This window comes from Neophocaena asiaeorientalis, unplaced genomic scaffold, assembly GCF_003031525.2.
Source record: "Neophocaena asiaeorientalis asiaeorientalis breed wild unplaced genomic scaffold, Neophocaena_asiaeorientalis_V1.1 scaffold142, whole genome shotgun sequence".
Taxonomy (NCBI): domain Eukaryota; kingdom Metazoa; phylum Chordata; class Mammalia; order Artiodactyla; family Phocoenidae; genus Neophocaena; species Neophocaena asiaeorientalis.
In genome coordinates, this window is record NW_020174563.1 from 4,146,486 (window position 1) to 4,169,924 (window position 23,439).

At 37.4% G+C, this 23,439-nt stretch overlaps 1 protein-coding gene across 1 annotated transcript in view; it reads right to left on the reverse strand.

Annotated features, from left to right (window-relative positions):
- The window catches only part of GREB1L (GREB1 like retinoic acid receptor coactivator), a 118,514-nt gene extending 96,643 nt beyond the window's left edge, over positions 1-21,871 (reverse strand). Inside the window, 4 exon segments of the mRNA XM_024757923.1 lie at positions 353-529; positions 12,802-12,978; positions 21,310-21,507; positions 21,715-21,871. Of these exon segments, the coding sequence (XP_024613691.1) occupies positions 353-529; positions 12,802-12,978; positions 21,310-21,507; positions 21,715-21,871 (709 nt within the window).
- Positions 21,872-23,439: the final 1,568 nt, after the last annotated feature.

Below are 23,439 nucleotides of genomic sequence, written 5' to 3' on the forward strand. Positions count from 1 at the left end.
AGACCCTAAATAAAGTAGAAAGAGCATCTGACCAGGAAACTGACACTTTGAAGTCCCCTCTAAATGACAGAAGAGCTAGAAAGAGCCCATTTTTCCCCGAGAGCTGTATTCCACACCCCTAAGTGACAAATACAAGGAGAAATACCCTTTCCCAAATTTCAATAGTTTCTGTTAAAAACAAAAAGGAGCAAGTCAAATAACCTGCCAGAGGGCCTTACATTTTTGGATTGTCTTCTGAACTTGGGATATTTATCTATTCCACACCTGGATTCTGAACCCAGTATGGGTCACTTGTCAATACTATCGTAACATCCACATTCCCTTCCCGTTCCCTCCCAGAAGTTGACGCTACCTTTCCAGCAGATAAGAGGTCCCTTCGACAGTACACCCTGGGAGCTTCTGACTAGGTAGTACTTTAAGTGCTTCTGCTTCTTTGGCTGGGTGGTGAGCTTCAAGTTTATGTGGTTGGAAAATTCCGTGAAATACCGAAATCCTCTTTCTCCACAGCCGATACAGTTTCCAGAAAACCCTAAAAGGAAGAAAAACAAAGTTACTGGTGGCCTTGTATGTTGTTACAATATTTTCACATATAAAAAACACAGAAATATTCACTCTTTGGCTTGACAACTTCTTAATTTTGATGAAATAATTCAAAGGAAAAAAAAAACATGTACAACAATTTAGCAGTTATTTTATAACAGTGAAAGACTGAAAATAATTTTTAAATGCTCTAAAAGGATAATGGTTAAGGAAATAGAATAGATAGTATCATATGATAGAATTTATATAGTTAACATAAAAAATTCTGGTCCTAGAGATATCTATTATTTCTTCCTTACATATTCCCTTCTTAACCTACTGGCTCTGGTTCTCCACCCGACCCACCATGTGGACTTAACTCCATAGGCACAATTGATTAGACTGTGGATCAACATTTGACCCAATCTAGGATAGTCAGAGTCTCTCTCCTGGAATGCTGAAATAAATACAAAAAGAATCAGTCAGATGGTACTGGACTCTGGATATGTAAGGTTTTGTAAAACTGGAACCCAAGTCAGGGCTATGCCATCTAGGGTGTGGGAGAGAGCAAACTGAGAATTGTGAAGACGAAGCTGGTCTCCAGATAGGAGAGCACGAACAGAGATGTATAAACTCAGGGCATTGTCAGCTTCCTAGTTTCTATGAGATCTAGGGAACACAAGTTCCCTAAGGGTCCCATTTCCTCTCTGTTCAACCCCTCTTTATTCAAACTAGCTCATTATTCCTTAGACTTAACATCCAAACAATTCTCACTCAGATTAATCAAACAAAATAAGACTTTCGGTGATCTTCTTGGAACAGAGGACATGCCAAGAAGAAGAAATGGAGAAGGCTGGGAGGATGAGAGGTCATGCTTTGCTTGATTGGAAATCAACTTTTCAATCTCCCTTATTACACAGAAGAAAAGTGGACAGTAAGAGAGTGAGTTCTTCTGGTTGTGAGTTATGAGGACATAACATATGTATGGTCATATTGGCAAATAAGGGCATTCCAAATTTCATAAACACAATATCTCTATATACAAATAACTAAATGAAAATAAATTCACTTATGGAATAATACACTCTTTTAAAACCACCAAACCAACCTGTTTTATAATTAACAAAGATATATAAGGAGAGTAGAGAAAGACCATGAGGATTAAAGACAAAATATCTCACAATGTCCCAATCTCAGGATGCTGACAATTCAGAACATTTAGAAATGGGCATTCCAATTTATTATTATTTATTCAATAATTTTTTATTGAGCACCTACCTATATGCCAAGCATTTTGCTAAACACTGGAAAAACAGTGGTGAACAAGAGATAGTCCCAACTTCTGGTCAGTTACATAAAATTAGTAATTCTATATAATTAGCTTATTACCATCATTTTATAGAAATATAAACATCAATATAATCATAAATTATTTAAAACATATTCAGAGATGGATTGCATTTGAGAGCATTTGGCTATTTGTCTAATACCTTGGAGCTGTAGGCCAAAAAAAGAAAGATGTCAATGACTGCCTAGTTTACCAAATTTCTAAAGCCAACCATCCATCTAACTATCCACCCATCCACCCGTCCACGCATCCATGAATGCATGCATCCATCCACTAATCCATGCATCTATCCACCTGTCCGTCCATCCATCCAACAAATATCTGTACTCTACTATGTGCTAGGCACTATTTCAGGTACCAGGTTTTTAGCATTGAACAAGGAAAACAAAACCACTGCCTCCACAGAACTTACTTTCTGATGTGATCATTATGCCTTGATAGAAAATTGGCTGACCTATGAGGCAGATGCAACATACCCAAAACACAATAAAACTAAGAACCTTCATCTGAAATAGAGACAGTGCCAAAAAATGAGGCTTATCTGATAGGTCCAAGTAGTTCATCAAAGATTAACATGAGAATTAGAATTAACAAATTACTGGGGTTAGATTTTATCTTTTATCTTTTCCTCTACCTGTTTTCTGAGGTGAAAAGCAAGACTTGAGTATGAAGAGGGAGAAAAGCAATGGATCTGGATAATCTTCAAAGAAGAGAAACTTCACATTAATGATGAGAATTAACAATATAAAAGAGTAAGAACTTTAGCGTCCATTTTTAAAACTCTGTATAGTTTTCTGTATTAACTTTGGTTCAAGAGAGATTTTATCTGCTCAAAGTTCTTGCTGTCACTATCACAATAAATAATATCTCTTACAGCCAAATTACCTTTCTAGTTTTTCTAGCAATCAGGTCTTCGAATTGCATGGCAGATTTGGGGCATATGTGTGGCCAAGTGATTAATTTATTTTAAAATCAATTCCCCCACAGTCTTTGGAATCTGCATAATTTATATACAAATTTAGACAAATTGATATTGGAGTCCACAGGGATTCTAGAATATTTTAAGCTTAAAAAATTTTCCCACTATATCTTTTTAAACTTTTATTTGGTTTTTTTTTTTTTGGCCACACCGTGCGGCTTGTCAGATCTTAGTTTCCCAACCAGGGATCGGACCCAGACGCTCCTCAGTGAAAGCGCGGAGTCCTAACCACTGGACCACCAGGGAATTCCCTCCACTACATCTTAATGCATACTAAAATCAACCATCATAAGTAAGAACTGTTAGATGAATATTAACTTTTTGACAATAGAGTAATGAACATATAAAAATCTCATTGTGCTTGTTCAAGAGAAAACTTTTACCATTTTACTGTACTACACTTTCACTTGGAGAAGTGGTTAATAAAAAATTATTAACAAAGTTCCATGTCTATAAGGGTATTTAATAAATATGACAGAATGGCAGAATAATTACCATTTAAAGAGCAAGTACTATATGCCAGGCACTGTGCTATTGGGTACCTTATAAACATGATCTGTTTGATCTTTATAATCCTGCCAGGTGGGCATTATTGGCTCCTTTATATAGATGAGGAATCTGAGACTTCAAGAAGATAAGTAGCTTGCCCAAGTTCTTAAAGTGCTAACTAGAAAATCTGGGATTTAAACCCAGTTCCAATTCCAAAGCCCATGCTCTTTGGTTTCATATTCCCAATTACAAAGGATTATAAAATCTATTATTCTGATGGTGTTTTCTGTGTGAGTCCCATGATGTATTCTAAGAGGATTCCTCTAGTCATGAAGAATCATTTAGCAAAAAGACATCATAAGAGATTTTTCTATGTCTTCAGTCAGAGCCACATATGAACTGTTCCATTCGATAAAACTTTCATGCTTTTAAAGTGCTAAAAAGAAGTTTCCCAAAGTTTTTCTACCAGAGCCAACTAGGTTCTTAGCTCTGTGATGCAAAAGACTATGTCTTATCATTAGTGTGCCCACATATCATAACCTAACGTGATTTTTGGAACAAATACTGTTGAACAAATGAATGAACAACGAATCCTTGGATCTTCTTTGCTAATTTAGTCCAATGTATAAACTTTACCGTTAGGTGTCTATATTAAACGATCTGCTCAATTTCACTGAAAGAAAAACAATGGATATTTTAACAAATGAGAGCCTATGAAAATGAAAATTACCACTTCTTTTCCTATGAACCAAGAGAAGGCTTTGAACTGTAGTTTAAGGAACGTTTATTAACCATGTGCAGGATCATTTTCTGACTCAAGATATTGATCTATGTATTTCTAGACTTTCTGATGATGCTTTATAACTAGGAAGAATGCGTCAAGCTAAACAAACACACAGCTCACTGTAAATACAATTCTTGAATTCTTTGCCCTCTTCTTTCTTCTTCATTTTTACTGATATTCGTGCTGAGGACATGTATTTGATTCTATCTACAGTAACAAACTGAGAAACAAAAGCAACTCCAGAGAAACACAGCAGCAAAAAAAAATAACAAACCTCACATGCCCTCTTCTTTCTCTTTCTTTCTTTCTTTCTTTCTTTCTTTCTTTCTTTCTTTCTTTCTTTCTTCCTTCCTTCCTTCCTTCCTTCTTTCTTTCTTTCTTTCCTTCCTTCCTTCCTCCCTCCCTCCCTCCTTCCCTTCCTTTCTTTCTTTCTTTTTCTTTAGGCCACGCCACATGGCAGGCATGTGGGATTTTAGTTCCCCAACCAGGGATCGAACCTGTGCCCCCTGCAGTGGAAGTGAAGAATCTTAACCACTGGGCTGCCAGGGAAGTCCTTACATACTTTAGGCCACACCACATGGCAGGCATGCGGGATTTTAGTTCCCCAACCAGGGATCGAACCTGTGCCCCCTGCAGTGGAAGTGAAGAATCTTAACCACTGGGCTGCCAGGGAAGTCCTTACATGCCCTCTTATTTGCCTTTTTAATTATTAAAAGTTAATTTAAGGGGTTTGAATCAAGATAGCAGAGTAAGAGGATGTGTAGCTCACCTCCCCCATGAACACATCAAAAATACATCTACATGTGGAACAATTATCACTGAAAACTAACTGGAAACTGGCAGGACTCCTGTACAACCAAGGCTGTAGCGATCAGGTCGAGACCTGTGCCCATAGAAGAAGACTCAGAGAAAAATAGAGATTATGCGGGTGGACGCCCACCCTGTGGAGTGAGTGGTCTGAGCCACAGATTGAGTGCCCCAGTCCTGGGGTTTTATGTGGAGGAGACAATGCCACTTGGCTGGTTGGAGGGCCACTGAGACAAACAGGAGGGCTGAGGGAAGCCTAGACTACGCTCATGACGAGTGTGCACGCTGGCTTGCCCCCAGGCAAGGTGGAGAGAGGTCTGCTCTAGCAGCTGCCGGGTTTCTCACAACCTCCTTGCCAGGTACCCCAGTCCAAGCGGAGCGAAAGCTCTGGTGCTGCTCACTCCATGTCACAGTGTGGGATGTAGAGGTGACCTGGTGCCACAGCAGCGTCTGAGTGGGTAGGTAGCAGCCATCGCTTACTCAAGCAGCACGTCAGAAGTGTTTCAGATCTCTGACGCAGCTGTTCCACCATAGCCCATCCCCTGATACACACTGAGACTCCATGTGGGTCCCACTTGCACTGCAGAGCCTGGGGGCAGTGATCGGCTGTGAGGGACAAAGGGGACTTGCCCCAGAGGCTGCATTTGAGTGGAGCGGCAGGTAACTGCACAGGCAGTGCATCAGACCTCTGTCTGTGGCCGACATGAGCCAAGAGCCTGCACAGGCCCCACTTGCTTCAGCCCTCCACCCCTCTGGGGCGGAAAGGAGGGGTGGAGAGGAGAGGAAAAAACACACACTTACAGGGAAAAGAGCCAGCATGAACCCGACCCTCAGGGCTTCTGCTCCAGCAACTTGGGGTCAGACTCTGCCCCCGATACAGTGGTGATGGCCACCAAGCAGAGGGGAAGCCCTGTCTCACACCCAACTTCAGCTCTAGCCACTCCATCTCCAGCCCCACCTCCTACCTATGTGACAGCTGCCAGCACTCGCTGAGGAAGGCTGTGACTTGCATCCACATCAAATCCAGCTCTCCCAGCAAAGGCATAGGCCACATGCCGTCTGTATAGGGATGCTCCCACATAAGGACACCCCTTCAAGACTGAAATAAGTAACTGTTTCACCTGAATTCATAGAGGCAGGGAAAGCTGAGCAAAACAAAAAGACAGAGGAACTACTCTCAATTGAAAGAGCAAGAGTAAACCCCTGAAAAAATAAACAACAAGACAGAAATAAACAATTTACCAGATAAAGAATTCAAAGCATTGGCAACAAAAATATTAACTGAATTAGGGAAAAGAATTGATGCACACAGTAAACACTTTAACAAGGAACTAGAAAATATAAAAAAGACCCAATCAGAAATAAAGAACTCAATAGCTGAAATAAAAAACACACTAGAAGGAATGAATAGGAGACTAAGATACAGAAGAATGCATAAGTAATCTGGAAGATAGAGTAATGGAAATCACACAATCAGAACAGCAAAAAAGAAAAACAAAATTTAAAAAATGAAAACAATTTAAGAGATCTCTAGGATCTAATTAAGCATACCAACATTGTCATTATAGGGGTCCCAGAAGGAGAAGAGAGAAGGGGATCAAAAATGTATTTGAGTTAATTATGACAAAACTTCTCAAACCTGAAGATGGAAACAGATATCCAGCTTCAGGAAGCACAGAGAGTCCAAAAAGCAATGAACCCAAACAGACCCACAGCAAGACATGTAATTAATATGACAAAAGTTAAAGATAGAGAATTCTAAAAGCAGCAAGAGAAAAACAAAGAGTCATATACAAGGGAATCCTCATAAGGCTGTCAGATGATTTCTCTATAGAAACTTCACAGGCCAGAAGGAAGTGGCATAATATATTCAAAGTGCTGAAAGGGAAAAACCTGCAACCTAGGATACCAGCAAGAATATCATTTGGAATAGAAGGAGAGATAAAGAACTGCTTAGACAAGCAAAAACTAAAAGAGTTTGTCAATTCTGAACCTACCCTAAAAGAAATGTTAAAGTGTTTTCTCAAGTAGAAAAGAAGTAAAAATCTATAGAAAATGGAAAATCCCACTAGGAAAGGCAAATATATAGTAAGAACTGAGGATCAACCACTTAAATAAGCCAATACAAAGATTAAAAGACAAAAAATTGTAAAAACTGTAACTACAATAAATGGTTAAGGGATAAACACATGAAGATGTAAAATATCACATTAAAAACACAAAATGTGTAGGAGGGGGGTAAAAAAAGTAGATCTTTTAGAATATGTTTGAATTTAAATGATGACCAGTTTAAAACAGTAGATATACTTATAGGTCAACATATATGAACCCAGTGGTAACCACAAATCAGAAACCTACTAGAGATAAACAAAAACTGAAAAGAAAGGAACTACTGAAGAAAATCATCAAACCACAAGGGAAGAAACAAAAGGAAGAAGAAATGAACAGAGAAGAACTGTAAAAACAACCAGAAAACAAGTAATAAAATGGCCATAAGTACATAACTATCAATAGTTACTTTGAATGTCAATGGACTAAATGCTCCAGTCAAAAGACATAGGGTAAAAAAATAATAATAACAAGAGCCAAACTTATAGTAATAGAGAGTAGAATGGTGGTTACCAGAGGCTAGGATGTGGGGGGAAAGGGCAGATTAAAAAAATAAGGAAAAATGGTGGTTGTCAGGGGTTAGAGGGAGGGGGTAATGGGGAGTTAGTGCTTAATGGGTACAGAGTTTCAGTTTTGCAGGATGGAAAGAGTTCTGTGGTTGGATGGTGTTGATGCTTGCACAGCAAGATGAATGTACTTAATACCACTGAACTGTACACTTAAAATGGTTAAGGTGGTACATTTTATGTTATGTGTATTTTACCACAATAAAAAATTGGACACACAGAAAAGACATAGGGTGACTGACTGGATTAAAAAATAAGACCTTTTTATATGCTGCTTACAAGAGACTCATTTCAGAGCTAAAGACACACACAGAGTTTAAGTGAGGGGATGAATAAAGATATTTCAGCAAACAAAACTGACAAGAAAGCAGGGGTAGTAAAACTTACATCAGACAAAATAGACTTTAATACAAAGGCTATAACACACAAAAGACAAAGAAGGGCATAATATAATAAAAGGATCAATGCAAGAGGAGGATATTACACTATTTAACATATATGCACCCAATACAGGAGCACCTAAATATATTAAGAAAATACTAACAGACATAACAGGAGAAATCAACAATAACACAGTAATAGTAAGGGACTTTAACACCCCACTTACATCAATGGACAGACCATCCAGACAGAAAATCAATAAGGCAGCACAACAGACCAATTGGACTTAGTAGATATCTACAGGACAAAAACAGCACAGTACAAATTCTTTTCAAGTGCACATGGAATGTTCTCCAGCGAAGATCACGTGCTAGGCCACAAAACAAGTCTCAACTAATTTAAGAGGACAGAAATTATATCAAGCATTTTTTTTCCAAGCACAACAGTATAAAACTAGAAATCAATTACAGATAGAAAAATGGGAAAAGAACAAACACATAGAGACTAAACAACATGCTACTAAAAACCAATGGGTCAATGAAGAAATCAAAGAGGAAATCAGAAAATACCTCAAGACAAATGAAAGTGGAAACACAGCACTCCAAAATCTATTGGATGCAGCAAAAACAGTTCTAATAGAGAAGTTTATGGCAATACAGGCCTTCCTCAAGAAACAAGAAACATGTGAAATAAACAACCTAACCTACCACCAAAAGTAATTAGAACAAACAAAGCCCAAAATCAGCAGAAGGAAGGAAATAATAGGATCAGAAAGAAAGAAATAATACAGAGATATAAAAAAACAATAGAAAAGATCAATGAAACCCAGGAGCTGTTTTTTTTGAAACGATAAGCAAAATTGATAAACCATTAGCCAGGCTTGCCAAGAAGAAAAGAGGATACAAATAAACAAAATAAGAAATGAAAAAGGAGAAATAACAACTGATACCACAGAGATACAAAAAAGCCATAAGAGAATACTACAAATAGTTATACACCAACAAACTACACAACCTAGAAGAAATGGACAGATTTCTAAAAACATACAATCTGCCAAGACTGAATCAAGAAGAAACAGATGATTTGAACAGACTGATCACCAGCAGTGAAATTGAATTTGTAATAAGAAAACTACCAGCAAACAAAAGTCCAGGACTGGGCAGCTTCACGTGGGAATTCTACCAAACATATAAAGAAGAGCTAATACCTATCCTTCTCAAACTATTCCAAAAATTGAAAAGGATGGAATACTCCCCAAATTCATTCTATGAGGCTGCCATTACCCTGATGCCAAAACCAGACAAGACATTATAAAAAGAGAAAATTACAGGCCAATATTTTTGATTAATACAGATGCAAATATCCTGAATGAAATATTAGCAAACTGAATCCAACAATCTATAAAAAGGATCATACACCATGATCAAGTTGGATTTATTCCAGGGATGAAAGGATGGTTCAATATTTGCAAATCAATCAATATGATACACCACATTAACAAAAGGAAGGATACAAATCACATGTTCATCTCAGTAGATGCAGAAAAAGCAATTGAAAAAATTCAACATCCATTCATGATAAAAACTCTCATCAAAATGGGTACAGAGGGAACATATCTCAACATAATAAAGGCCATTTATGACAAATCCACAGCTAACATCATACTCAAAGGTGAAAAGCTGAAAGCCTTTCCTCTAAATTCAGGAACAAGACAAAGATGCCCACTCTTGCCACTTCTAGTATTGAAAGACCTAGCCACAGCAATCAGATAAGACAAAGAAATAAATTCAAATTGGAAGGGAAGAAGTCAAACCGCCACTATTTACAGATGACATGATACTTTTTATAGAAAAACCAAAAGTCTCTACCCCAAAACTATTAGAAATAATGAATTCAGCAAAGTTGCAGGATACAGATTAACATACAGAAATGTGTTGCTTTTCTATACACCAATAATGAATTATCAGAAAGAGAGAGTGAAAAATAATCTAAGATCACATCAAAAAGAATAAAATACCTGGGAATAAACTCAACCAAGGAAATGAAAAACCTATACTCTGAAAACTATAAAACACTGACGAATGAAACTGAAGATGATACAAAGAAATGGAAAGATATCCCATGCTCTTGGATTGGAAGAATTAATATTGTTTAAATGGCCATACCACTGAAAGCAATCTACAGATTTAATACAATCTCTATCAAAATACCCATGACATTTTCCACAGAATTAGAACAAATAATCCTAAAATTCATATGAGATCACAAAAGACCTTGAGTTGCCAAAACAATCTTGAGAAAAAAGAACAAAACTGGAGGTATCACCCTCACAGACTTCAGACTCTACAACAAAGCTACAGTAATCAAAACAGCATGGTAACAACAACAAAAAAAACCCAGCATGGTACTGGCACATAGACACGTAGATCAATGGAACAGAATAGAGAGCCCACACCTAGGTTAATTAATCTATGACAAAGGAGGCAAGAATACGCAATGGAGAAAAGACAGTCTCTTCAATAAGAGGTGCTAGGAAAACTGGACAGCTACATGTAAAACAATGAGATTAGAACATTTCCTTACACCATGTATAAAAATAAAATCAAAATGGATTAAAGACCTAAATGTAAGACCTAAAACTCCTAGAAGAGAATGTAGGCAGAACACTCTGACATAAATCGTAGCAATACTTTTTTTGGATCTGTCTCTTAAGGAAAAAGAAATAAAAGCAAAAATAAACAAATGGGACAAATGGGATCTAATTAAACTTAAAAACTTTTGCACAGCAAAGGAAACCATAAACAAAATAAAAAGACAACCTATGGAATGGGAGAAAATATTTGCAAATGATATTACCAAAAGGGGTTACTATCCAAAATACATAAACAACTCGTACAACTCAGTATCAAAAAAAACAAAACACCCAATCAAAAAATGGGCAGAAGACCTGAATAGACATTTTTGCAAAGAAGACATACAGATGGCTAATAGGCACATGAAGAGATGCTCAACACTGATGATTATTACAGAAACGCAAATCAAGACAACAATGATACCATCTCATACGTGTCAGAATGGCTATCATCAAAAAGTCTACAAATAACAAATGTTGGTGAGGATGTGGAGAAAAGGAAACCCTTGTACACTGTTGGTGAGAATGTAAATCGGTGCAGCCACTATGGAAAAGGGTAATGTGGGTTCCTCAAAAAACTAAAAATAGAACTACTACATGATCTAATAATTCCTGTACTGGGTATATAGCCAAAGAAAATGAAAACACTAATTTGAAAAGATACATGCACCCCAACGTTCATGGCAACATTATTTACAATAGCCAAGATAAGGAAGCAATCTAAGTATCCATCAATAGACAAATGGATAACGAAGATGTGATACACACACACACACACACACACACACACACATTTGCGTGCACACACACAATGGAATATTACTCAGCCACAAAAAAGAATGAAATTCTGCCATCTGTTGGAACGTGGATGACCCTAGAGGGTATTATGCTTAGTGAAATAAGTCAGACAGAGAAAAAAAAATACTGTATGATATCACTTACATATGGAATTCAAAAAATAATACAAATGAATGTATATAGCAAAACAGAAACAGACTCACAGATATAGAAAACTAACTAGTAGTTACCAGTGGATAAAGGGAAGAGGCGGGATGATAGGGGTCAGGGATTAAGAGATACAAACCACTAGTATAAAACAGATAAGCAACATGAATATATATTTCAGCACAGGGAATTATAGCCATTATCTTGTAATAACTTTTAATGGAGTATAATCTGTAAGAATACTGAATCACTATGCTGTACATGTGAAACTAATATAATATTGTAAATGAATTACGCTTCAATTTAAAAAGAATAATTAGGGCTTCCCTGGTGGCGCAGTGGTTGAGAATCTGCCTGCCAATGCAGGGGACACGGGTTCGAGCCCTGGTCTGGGAGGATCCCACATGCCACGGAGCGACTGGGCCCGTGAGCCACAATTACTGAGCCTGCGCGTCTGGAGCCTGTGCTCTGCAACAAGAGAGACCGTGATAGTGAGAGGCCTGCACATCGCGATGAAGAGTGGCCCCCGCTTGCCGCAACTAGAGAAAGCCCTCGCACAGAAACGAAGACCCAACACAGCCATAAATAAATAAATAAATAAATAAATTTAAAAAAAATAAAAAATAAAAAAATAAATAAAAAGAATAATTAAAAAGTAAACCCACTCTTTGTTATTTCCCATGATGTAGGAAAGCTATGCTGTGAAAAACGTCCGAAGTAATACTAGAAAGTAAAACAATTCTGACATAAAGTTAAAACATTTTACATCATAGGTATATTCCTAGTTATCCTGATTGAACTAATGCTAAATATAAAATGAGAATCACATCAGTCAAGTGTAGTTAGAAATAATGGGTGGTAGAGAAAAACTACCAATGACTTACAAAGTGGATAATCTACAGTTGAATAATTGAGAGATGATTTGATATCAGATCCAGATCAATGACTCTATGGAGAGTGAATCCTACTTTATTTCACAAAATATTTATTTTTGATAAATTGTATGGTGTTCTTTAATGCTAGTTTAAAAAAGTCTCTTCATTAAGGTGAATGTTTTGAGGGTTAATAAAAAAGTGAAAGCTAATTTTTAAGAAGTTACTAAATGAAAAAGTGTTTCTTACTTAAACTAATATGTAATCCCCAGCTAATTCTGTGATTTTAAAAATTCTGTGATAATTTAAAATAAACTTGTATTTTAACTCCTTTATCTCAGAAGGAACTTTATAGGTATGAGATACTCACCTAAAAGTGCATTTTTTCCATGATCATCTGGTAGAAATCGCTTGTCTACAGCACACACTAGGATGTGTTCAGGAAGATTGGGAGACTTGGCCCCCACCAGGAGGAATCCTGCTGGGATGTCGATTTGTTCCATACACAGAGATACCAAACGCAAATCCTTTCCTGCTTGACAAAAACCTACAAACCAGTAAAAAAGGACACAGTGGAATGTTTAGAGAGTTTATAACTCCTCATCACCCATTTGGAGAGTTGATTACCTGTGGGAATCACTATTAAGGACTAAATTTAAAGTCCATGTACTCCAACCAAAGACACATCTATCATATATGCTCCTCTGAGCAGAGCTAAAAAGACAGAGACACTAAAAGGAGGTATTTCCAACTGTTTTAGCCAACACTGATGACTTTATATTTTCTGATCCACAAGTAAGCAAATGATAAATACACAGCAAACTCTGAAAAACATGGAATTTTTAGGTGCACATAATATAGTATTTTTACTTTCAATGCAAATTCACTTCTCTAAATGGAGACAATCATAGAACACAGATGTTCTCCATTTCATATAGGAAGAGACTGAAGCTCCGAGTTTGGTGAATCATAAATGAATGGATCAGAACTAGAACTCAGAACTGTTTAGGTTACTTGCACTAGGTAAGACATGACAAAACCTTACATATCAATTTACATTCCCACCAATACTGCAAGAGGGTTCCCTTTTCTCCACACCCTCTCCAGCATTCATTGTTTGTAGATTTTTTGATGATGACCAGTTTAAAAAAAAAACCACCTTACATAACCACTTTGTAACCATAATGTATTACATTAATTCATTAGTTCATCATTTATTAAAAATGATTTGCAACAGATGCTGTCCTAGGCCTGGGGATAGAGCTGAACAAAGTATACCTTCCTCTAAGAACTCACTTGTAGTAAATTAGAAGAATGTATAAGGAACTGATAATTACAAAACAATATTACAGAGGACAGCTATGTTCTGCTACAAAGCACCAATCTCCACATCTTCTGGGAAATGATTCCCACCACTCTAGTTATGTGATTTCCCTGGACAGCTGTGATATTCCAGATTGAGCTGGAGCTGGCACCCAGTTCAAGATGGGCCACTGGAATATCCCACCTTTCTGGTCATGGCTGATCAGTCCAGGTGTGGGTACCCGACATAAACCAGGACAATGGAAGATGGACACCTAACTCTCACACACAAACCTGAGGAGACCACCATCATTATTACCCAATACAAAGTGCGCCAGAACCATGCTAGGTTCTCCCAGCATCAATTCATATTATGATGTTAACCAAATGCCAAGAAACAGTTGGATGCCATCAGTTAGTATATGAGAAATAAAAAGAAAACAACATCCAAACATTGTATGAAGCTATGGTGCATAGGAATCTGCTGTATGGTCTGGATAATTAAACCTCAAAAGCAGACACAATGAATTACAAAAAGCAAGAAATCAAAGACTAGAATGATAAAGACACTGGGCTTCAACCATTTCAAGCTTGTAGATCCCCTTTTAACATTAAAAAATTCAAATGTAACTTCTAGTGTTCACAAATTGAGAAAAATAATATCAAAATGTTATTGTGAACTCTAACAATTTAAATGAATCTGTATTTTATTATTCACAATATCATCTATATTTATTTGGACAATAGTCATTTATACATGAGTCATATTATTTATTCAGTTTACAAACATACTTTGGAGCCTATAGATACATAGAACCCTTAAAAAAATCTGCTGTCCCCACCCCCATTAAGGGACAAAACTCACAGGTTTGAAAGTTGGGAGATGATGATGATGACGATGATGATACTAGTGGCAGTTAAAATTTATGGAGTGCTTAACATAAGACAGGTACAGTGCTAAACACTGCAGAGATTTTCTCATTTAATTCTGTCAACAACTCTAGCTAGTTATCACTATCTCTTTTTCATATATGGAGAAAATGAGGCTCAGAAAGGTGAGAGTATTTGTCCAAGGTTACAGAATGAGTCCCATAATGTCCAGTGATGTAAGACATGGAAACTTTGCTATATAAGAACAGGTAAAAAGCTTATTATTCAACTTGGCCAAAAAAAGCACTTAAGAATAGTTATAATCCAGAGCTAAAGCCTGGAGGGGTGAACACAGACTTTTTCATGAAATTCTGAAATACTAAATCTAGGGGCATTTTAAAGTCTTAAAAGGAGCATTAATTTTTTTAATCAAAGGAATTATTAATTTGTGTAGAGACAGTAAACCTAGAAACATATCTCCCCTAGGAGGTAGCACCTTTATTATGACTTTCTCCAAAAGGCAAAACATAAAATACCCTCCCAAATGGTGTAGAAAATTCAATGATGAGAGGTTTATGATTACCTATTGATGGAAACAGGATGCTTGAGGAGCTTTCTCTGTCACTAAGTAGTAGTGCTACAACCTTTCTAAACTTTCAGTCATTCCATAATAGAAAGAATAGACAAGTCTGTACCAATCTGTACCAAGTTGCAAATTATCACAAGCTTTTTAGAACATCAGAGCTATATGGAACCTCAAGGTCATCTGATAACAGGATTTTCCAACAAGTAGTTATCAAAATCCCAGCGATTCATAAAGGTATTCCATGATACTTGGGAACTATAAGTGAAACTAAAATAGATAACATTACCAATTTCTGAAAACTAATAAATAATTATTCTAATATCCTACTTTCACTTTATTATTATTATTTTTTTTAATATATTTATTTATTTATTTTTGGCTGCATTGGGTCTTAGTTGCTGTGTGTGGGCTTTCTCTAGTTTTGTCGAGTGGGGATTACTCTTTGTTGCAGTGCACAGGCTTCTCATTACGGTGGTTTCTCTTGTTGTGGAGCACGGGTTCTAGGGCACACGGGCTTCAGTAGTTGTGGTTCGCGGGCTCTAGAGCACAGGCTCAGTAGTTGTGGTGCACAGGCTTAGTTGCTCCGCGGCATGTGGGATCTTCCTGGACCAGGGCTCAAACCTGTGTCCCCTGCATTGGCAGGTGGATTGTAACCATTGCACCACCAGGGAAGTCCCTAATATCCACTTTTAAAACAGAATGTTCTAAGTGCTTTCCATGCTACACATGTAGAGGTAGTGGAAATCAGCTGAACGAACTCAGGACTCACTCAGCTGAACCCCATATCAACGTGTGGTTTTGATTATTACACATTTAAAAATTGATTTTATTATCAGTCACATGTATTGATGTGTTGCTTAATTTATATACCCATAATGGGCTGTTGGCTAATAATGGGAAGCTTAGGGAACACGGATTTGATGGACACAGTCATTTTATAAATGTACCTAACATGCTCTCTGCTAGATATGAAAGTTATATTCAACCCTAAACCCCACTCATCAAATTATAAAGTTACATAAAATGGGGCTTCCCTGGTGGTGCAGTGGTTGAGAGTCCGCCTGCCGATGCAGGGGACATGAGTTCGTGCCCCGGTCTGGGAAGATCCCACATGCCGCAGAGCGGCTGGGCCCGTGAGCCATTGCTGCTGAGCCTGCGCGTCCACAGCCTCTGCTCCGCAACGGGAGAGGCCACAGCAGTGAGAGGCCCGCGTACCGCAAAATATATATATATATATATATACAATTTGGCTTTTCATGTAAGAGGGAAAAGGCTACCTCTTTCAGCAGCATGTTATTTGTAGAGAAATTCTGCAAACAAAAGCCTGAAACATTTTCATCACGTAGAGCAAAAATTATAAAAATAAATTAGTACATCCTTTTAATCCTAAAACATACAAACCCCAAAATTTGGGTATTAAAAGTAAATTTTGAAAAAAAAAAAAAAAGTAGATTTTGACTCTTTTTTTGATACTGGGAAATATTTAAATACACTTGGCCCCCCTTCTCCACCCTCCAAAAAGTATAACATTTTATTTTTGAATTTGTCAACAAAACATGCTTTTCCTTACACAACCAATTTAAAGTAAATTAAACAGCAATGATTGAATGATAAAATGTAGGCAATATTTTCTCATGCATGAATAATATGAGTATATATATATTTTCAGAGTATATTAATATACTAATCTAAAATAAATATTTTCTACTTAAAATCTATTCTTTATCACATGCCATATAGTGACAGAATTCGTTTTTAAATTCCTAAGGGGTTCAAAAGATTATGTATTACTATAAGAGAGATTTGTGAGTCAAAGATTGGGTAACACTAATCTATCCCAATCTCTTTAGTATGTAAATGAGGAAGCTAGGGCCCATAAAGGTTAAGAAAACAGCCCAAGGTCAAATACCCAGCAACCCACCAAGTTGGGACCCAGGTCTCTTGACTCCAGGTTACAGTCTCCTTCGTCCTCGTTAATATCGCTCTGACTCACAGAATGCTTCACCTTCCCTGGTCTGATGTAGGACCCTCTCCTATAGCTTCTTCCTTGCCTATCCTTGCTGAGTCTCATCACTCAACTTTCCAGGCTGAATCCTGGGGGGTACTTGACACAGTAGCCCCTGCCAGCCATGGGCTGTGTCAGCATCCACCTCTCTCACACCTGCTGATGAATCCTTAAAATTCATGGTTTTGCAAGTTCCAAAGGTGTCCCTTGATTAGAGAGTGACATTTCTGATGAGCTTTCTCAAAGCAATACATTGCAGCCAAAGGGAGATTAAGGGGGAAAAGTACAATTTCAGTTTTGGGCTAAACAGGGATAGAGTAGAGAAGACACAGTCAGTGTGGAAAATATCTGAAGAAAGCAGGATTTTCTCTGGAAGAAAGATGATTTCAGAGTGATTTCTGTGGTATAATGAAAACTACACAGTCCACTCAAATTAAGAAGCACAAAGGGGCTTCCCTGGTGGAGCAGTGGTTGAGAGTCTGCCTGCCGATGCAGGGGACACGGGTTCGTGCCCCGGACCGGGAAGATCCCACATGCCGCGGAGCGGCTAGGCCCGTGAGCTATGGCCGCTGAGCCTGCGCGTCCGCAGCCTGTGCTCCGCAATGGGAGAGGCCACAACAGTGAGAGGCCCGCATACCACAAAAAAAAGAAAAGAAGCACAAATCGCTTTCAGTGCTACAGCATTTGAAGGTTTTCCCATTTATGATATGAGGACACCTAGAGGTGAAAAGTAATAATTATTAATGACGATTCTAGGAGAAGAACGTTTTTCTCATAGAAGGAGGAAGCAAACCTCCTCTTAAAATTTTTTTTCAGAAAGTGCTTGTGACAATGAAAAGAGAAAATGTCCTATTTTATCCTAAAGAAAACCGTAATCATGGGAGCATATAAAAGGGGCACAGGAACCAACTGAAATTGCTACCAATGGCCAAAACTGGAAAAATTGGAGAAAAAAATAAAATAAAGTAGTATTGGATTATAACCCAAAACATAAAATAAATATTCATAAGTGTATAATGATATAAATAAATGACTATAAATTAATAAATGAGGGAGAAGAGACAAATTTCCATGCAGTAGAATTCCAAATAATGTATTAGATACTCTGCCCTCAAGATGTGGAGCATAACTCCGTATTCCTTAAGTGTGGGCTGAGTGCAGTGACTTTCTTCCACAGTATGGTAATGGGGGTGGGGTGGGGGGAGAGAGGAGATAACACTATCTCAGCCAGGTGATCAAGGTCAACATCAATAGTCATAAATCATGTTGATAGTACGTACCCTTGATATAGTATGATGAAAATGGCACTTTACCTCTGTGATCTTCCTCCCCCAAACCCATAACCCCAGTCTAATCAGGAGAAAAACATCAGACAAACTCCTATAGAAGGTCTGCTAGAATATACCTGACCTATAATCCTGAAAACTGTCAGGGTCAGCCAAAACGAGGGAAGTCTGAGAAACTGTCACAGCCAAGAGGAGCCTAAGGAGACATAACAACTAAATCTAATGTAGTATCCTAGATGGGATTCTGGAACAGAAAGAGGACATTAGGTAGAAACTAAAGAACACAAATAAACTATGGACTTTCATTATTACTAAAATTACTAGGAATGTGACATGCTAACAATAGGGCAAACTGTGGGGATATATAGCAACTGTAGTATTTTAGCAATTTTTCTGTAAATCTAAATCTGTTCTTAAAGTCTAACAAAGAACAGACTTGTGGTTGTCAAGGAACGGGGAGGGATGGATTGGGAGTATGGGGTTAGCAGATGCAAATTATACGTAGAATGGATAAACAACAAGGTCCTACTGTATAGCACAGGGAACTGTACTCAGTATCTTGTGATAAACCATAATGGAAAAGAATATATATGTGTGTGTGTGTATATATATATATATATATGTATAACTGAATCACTTTGCTGTACAGCAGAAATTAACACAAGGTTATAAATAAACTACACTTAAATTTTTTTTAAAGTCCATTTTTAAAATGTCCTGTTTTACCTTCTTGCCTTCCAGTTAATCACCAGCACAAGCCACACAGGTGATTTAACTAAGAGGAAAGAGGATAGATGAGAAAGAAAAGGCAAGGCTGAGTCCGGGAACAGGGTCATGAAGAAATCAATCCAATGCCAGAAATGGTTGCAAAGTCAAGGAAAATTTCCTGAGTTCACTTTGTAGTTAGTTTGAGAATATGCTCACAAGGGTCTGGACTGTTTCCTCCAAACCTTCGTTCTTGTGATTCAGATCAGCTAATTATATACAAAATATATCATCAGGGATCCCCAGTTAAGAAAAATATATATTATGCAAAGAGCAATATTTAATTTAGTTTTTTAAAAAGATTGAAAATAAGCTCTGTGTGTCTCTAAAGAAGTAGCTAAAGAATCTATGAAATGTGATTATATTTCAAGACCTATAGGACCCAAATATCTGGTGTAGCAGGTAGTTCAATTTCCCCACTATTAGAAATATGTCAGAAAATTAATATAATAAATATTAAATCTCAATTAAAACCTAAGACAAAATAAGAAGTAACCTTATTACTCCTCTCTAGGGTAATTTTAAATTATATCTGAACTAATCCTGAAAGAAAGATAGGATCTTTCTTTTAAAGGCTACTGGAGGACCTGGGGAAAAGTACCCTAAATGTGTGGGGGGGGTGTAAGCCTATTTACTGTAGTCAAGGAAAGAAAAGTACGTTATGGGGCACACAAATAATTTATTTGACAAACTTGCCCCTACTCTCAAACGCATTTTCTGGGAGTAATACTGACATGCTGCCTTAAAAGCAAGACTCTTGCAGCAAGTGATTTTAATTTTAAAGGGGAGCCATAGTACAGAGCCCTTCTTTGTAAACCTCATCTGCATTTCCTTAATAGCCAAGGTTTTCACTTCACAGAACCAGATTTTGCATTCTCCAATTATCTCCAGCTTGAAGGTTACAGAGTAATCTAAATGGGGGAGGGGAACGTTTACTGAAACAGCTGTAAACACAAACTAATCAAAGCAGTATTTGGAGGCCTAAAATCTGGCGGCCCTTTACCCCTTTAGACGATCAACTGCCTCCCAGCAGGGTAGGAACCTACCAATAATTTACATAAGAAATTAGCAACCAGATTTTACATCTGAATGGCACCCCCAGAAGCCCATGGGGTGTTAAGTATCTGCTTATCTAAATTGCCTCTAAAAATAGCTTTACCTTCCTTTAAGTCTTAGGAGTCTTAGGTAAATAGAGGATTTCCCATGAAGAGGAGGTGGTATGCTGAAACAAATCCAGGCACTGTATTGCTCTATTTCACTGTCATTTTCATAAGGAAAAATTCAGGGCTGTTCTGCCTTTGAGAGAGAGGACTCTTAGAACTACCTTAGAATGAGCCAAGCTGGAAGAGCTATGGGCAAACTATAAACTATCAAATTATGAACTAATTAGAAATCAGGCTGGGATGGCCAGAAAACAGCACCGTATGCCACTAAATGGAGGTAAGTGAGTATAATTTAAGTTGTTACATCACCAAAACCATGAAATACTGAAAACATTTTATGTAGGATTTTCTTTTTAAAAGTGTGGTTAAAGCCTTGGTAGAAGAGGAAGTTGAAGATAAATAAAGTGGGATTATCAAAATATGTTCATTTTAATCTTCTAGAGGTAACAGTATACTGGATGAATTTTCAAAATATATGGAAAAGGTAAATATTAAAACACCTGATATCTCTGTAATTGTTTTGAGAGTGGAACAGAAAGACGTAGAAAGAGAGATCACTAAAATAAAGTTTCTGAAAGAGTCACATTCTTGCAGGAAGCACCTGGAGCATTGAAAAAGTCCTGAGCTAGGTCTAGGCTTGCCTCTGCCACATACCATCTCAGAGAAGTCATTCAATTGCTGTGAATCTCAGTCTCTTCATCTACAAGATGGGGTGATAATGCTTGTCTTTCTTAATAGACACCTGCTATGAAATCACAGGCAATAATGTGAGTGAAAGCATAATCATTCCTCATTCCTTTCTGTAATTACTGGTTTCCAGCCTTGAGCACCCCATGCAGTGACTGGAAACTAGCCAGACAATATTAGAGGAATTGGAAAAAAAAAAAAAAAGGCAACCCACCATCTGTAGTGCAAGACCCTTCGGGGGCAGGTTTTTGTGAATAGGGAATTGGTGGGCTATTTGAATCAGACATTTCTTCATCATCTTCGTCATCTTCCATTTCATTTACTGTTAGATTGTTAGAAAAATCCAGGCTTCCATTTTGAGTGTAGCGGTGTACCAAATCTTTATCCAGATCCTCCACCTTGGGTTTTACATCTGGGTAAGCAAATAAATCATAGCTAACTTAATAAAAATGCTTGTGGGAAAATAACCAAAAGAAAAATTCATAGTTCTGAAAAATATCTGAGGACAGGGAGACTGGCATTGACTAACATTTAACCCATTTATTTCAGATACCCCCAGATTTGGAGATCCCACTTCTATTAAAAGGAGTCTAGAAATGTGTGGGATTGAGAAACTTACCTGCAGATGAGAAAGGATGCTGGTCAGGGTCCAAGTAAAGCTGGGAAAAAATTGGTCGTGGTACCACACTACTACATCTGAGAGAGGCTTCTATGGAGTTGTGGAGAGCTTCTTCAAATCGAGCAGATTTCAGTTGCCCAGCATATGAATTCCCCATGGTCTACACTACCTCCCAAGGAAAAAGAGAAAGGAGAAAATTGATACAATTAGAGGGCCATATGTCTGCAAAGTACACAGATAGCTGATATAAACTATACCCATATATCCTAAGATTGGAACTATATGAACTTTACCTATATTTCTTGAGACAACTTATCAATTTATCTGTTACACCACTTTTGCTTCTTGTCTTTAGAATCCAAAGGGGCTTTCAAAAAGCCCCTTTAAGGGATCTTGTATCTGAGGATCAAACCATAATAAGTGCTTTAAGTGACGGTTCTCCAACTAGTAAATCAAGATTGACCTGTCAGTCGTGAAGCTCAGCATGGTGACAATGGGGCCACACCTTCTTAAACTGGTGGGCTGCCAAAACCTCATAGGAACACTATCAGTGGTTTCAGAGTAAATATCAAATTACTTCTCTCTCTACTAAGATCTTATTACCCTAGGAGGGAAAAAGAGTCTTCTCTGGAAAAAAAAATAAAAGCTTTATGATAATACATTTGACAAATTCCTGAAAGCAAGATTTGAGCCTTTTAAAATTCAAAGAACTTGTTCATGTATTATTAGTATTTATTTAAAAAACAATGTTATTTCTTTTGCTTAGTTTGAATCACAGTCTTATTTGGGACCCTTTAGTAAAGTACAGAACAAGAAGTTTTGAAGCAATCGCCTTTATTTCTCATCACTAGTTACAAAAACTTCCATATATATCAATAATAACTAAATTTATTGGGTGCTAAATGTTGGCTATGCTAACGGTTGGTCTGAGGTCCCCAAGACGCTTTCTGGGTTCCATGAGGTCAAAACTCTTTTCAACCTATTATTAGGATATCATTTGCCTTTTTCATTCTCATTCTTTCATACGTTCACAGTGGAATTTTCCAGAGGCTATATGATGTGTGATATTGCAACAGATTGAATGCAGAAGCAGACAGACTACTCTTTTCACTAACTTTTTTTTTGGGAAATACAGTTATTTTTCATGTTATTTATGTTGCTATATAATGGGCTTATGGTTAATTTTTTAAATTAATAAATACTTTGAAATTTTCTTAATTCTAATAAATATAATATACATAAACAAAACTCAATCATTTTTAGGAGTATAAAGGGGTTATGAGATGAAAAGTCTGAGAACTGTTGGGCTAGACAGTATACCAAGCACTTCCCCAAAATTAATTTATTTAATCCTCAGTATTCTGAAGTAGGTATGACCTCTTCCCACTTCATAAATGAAAAAACTGAGGCTTGGAGAAGCCAAGTGACTTGCCCACTATCACCCCACTGGTAAAGGTCAGAACCAGGACTCAATATCTAGATGACAAATCTTGCACTCCTAGAGGATGGGCTCAACTTGGGTAAATCCCATTTCAAGAAACACAATTTTGAGAATATCTTAGCTCCACTTTCCCCATCAAGGAGAGGGGTAGATATTAAATTTCATCTGTATCTCCAACTCTGACTGACTCCCTGGAGGACTATTTGAGAGGACCCTGAGCATGCATCAGGCTCAGCAGGTAAAGGGAGCCAAGATCCAGTAGTGATGACCCATGAGCAGAGAAG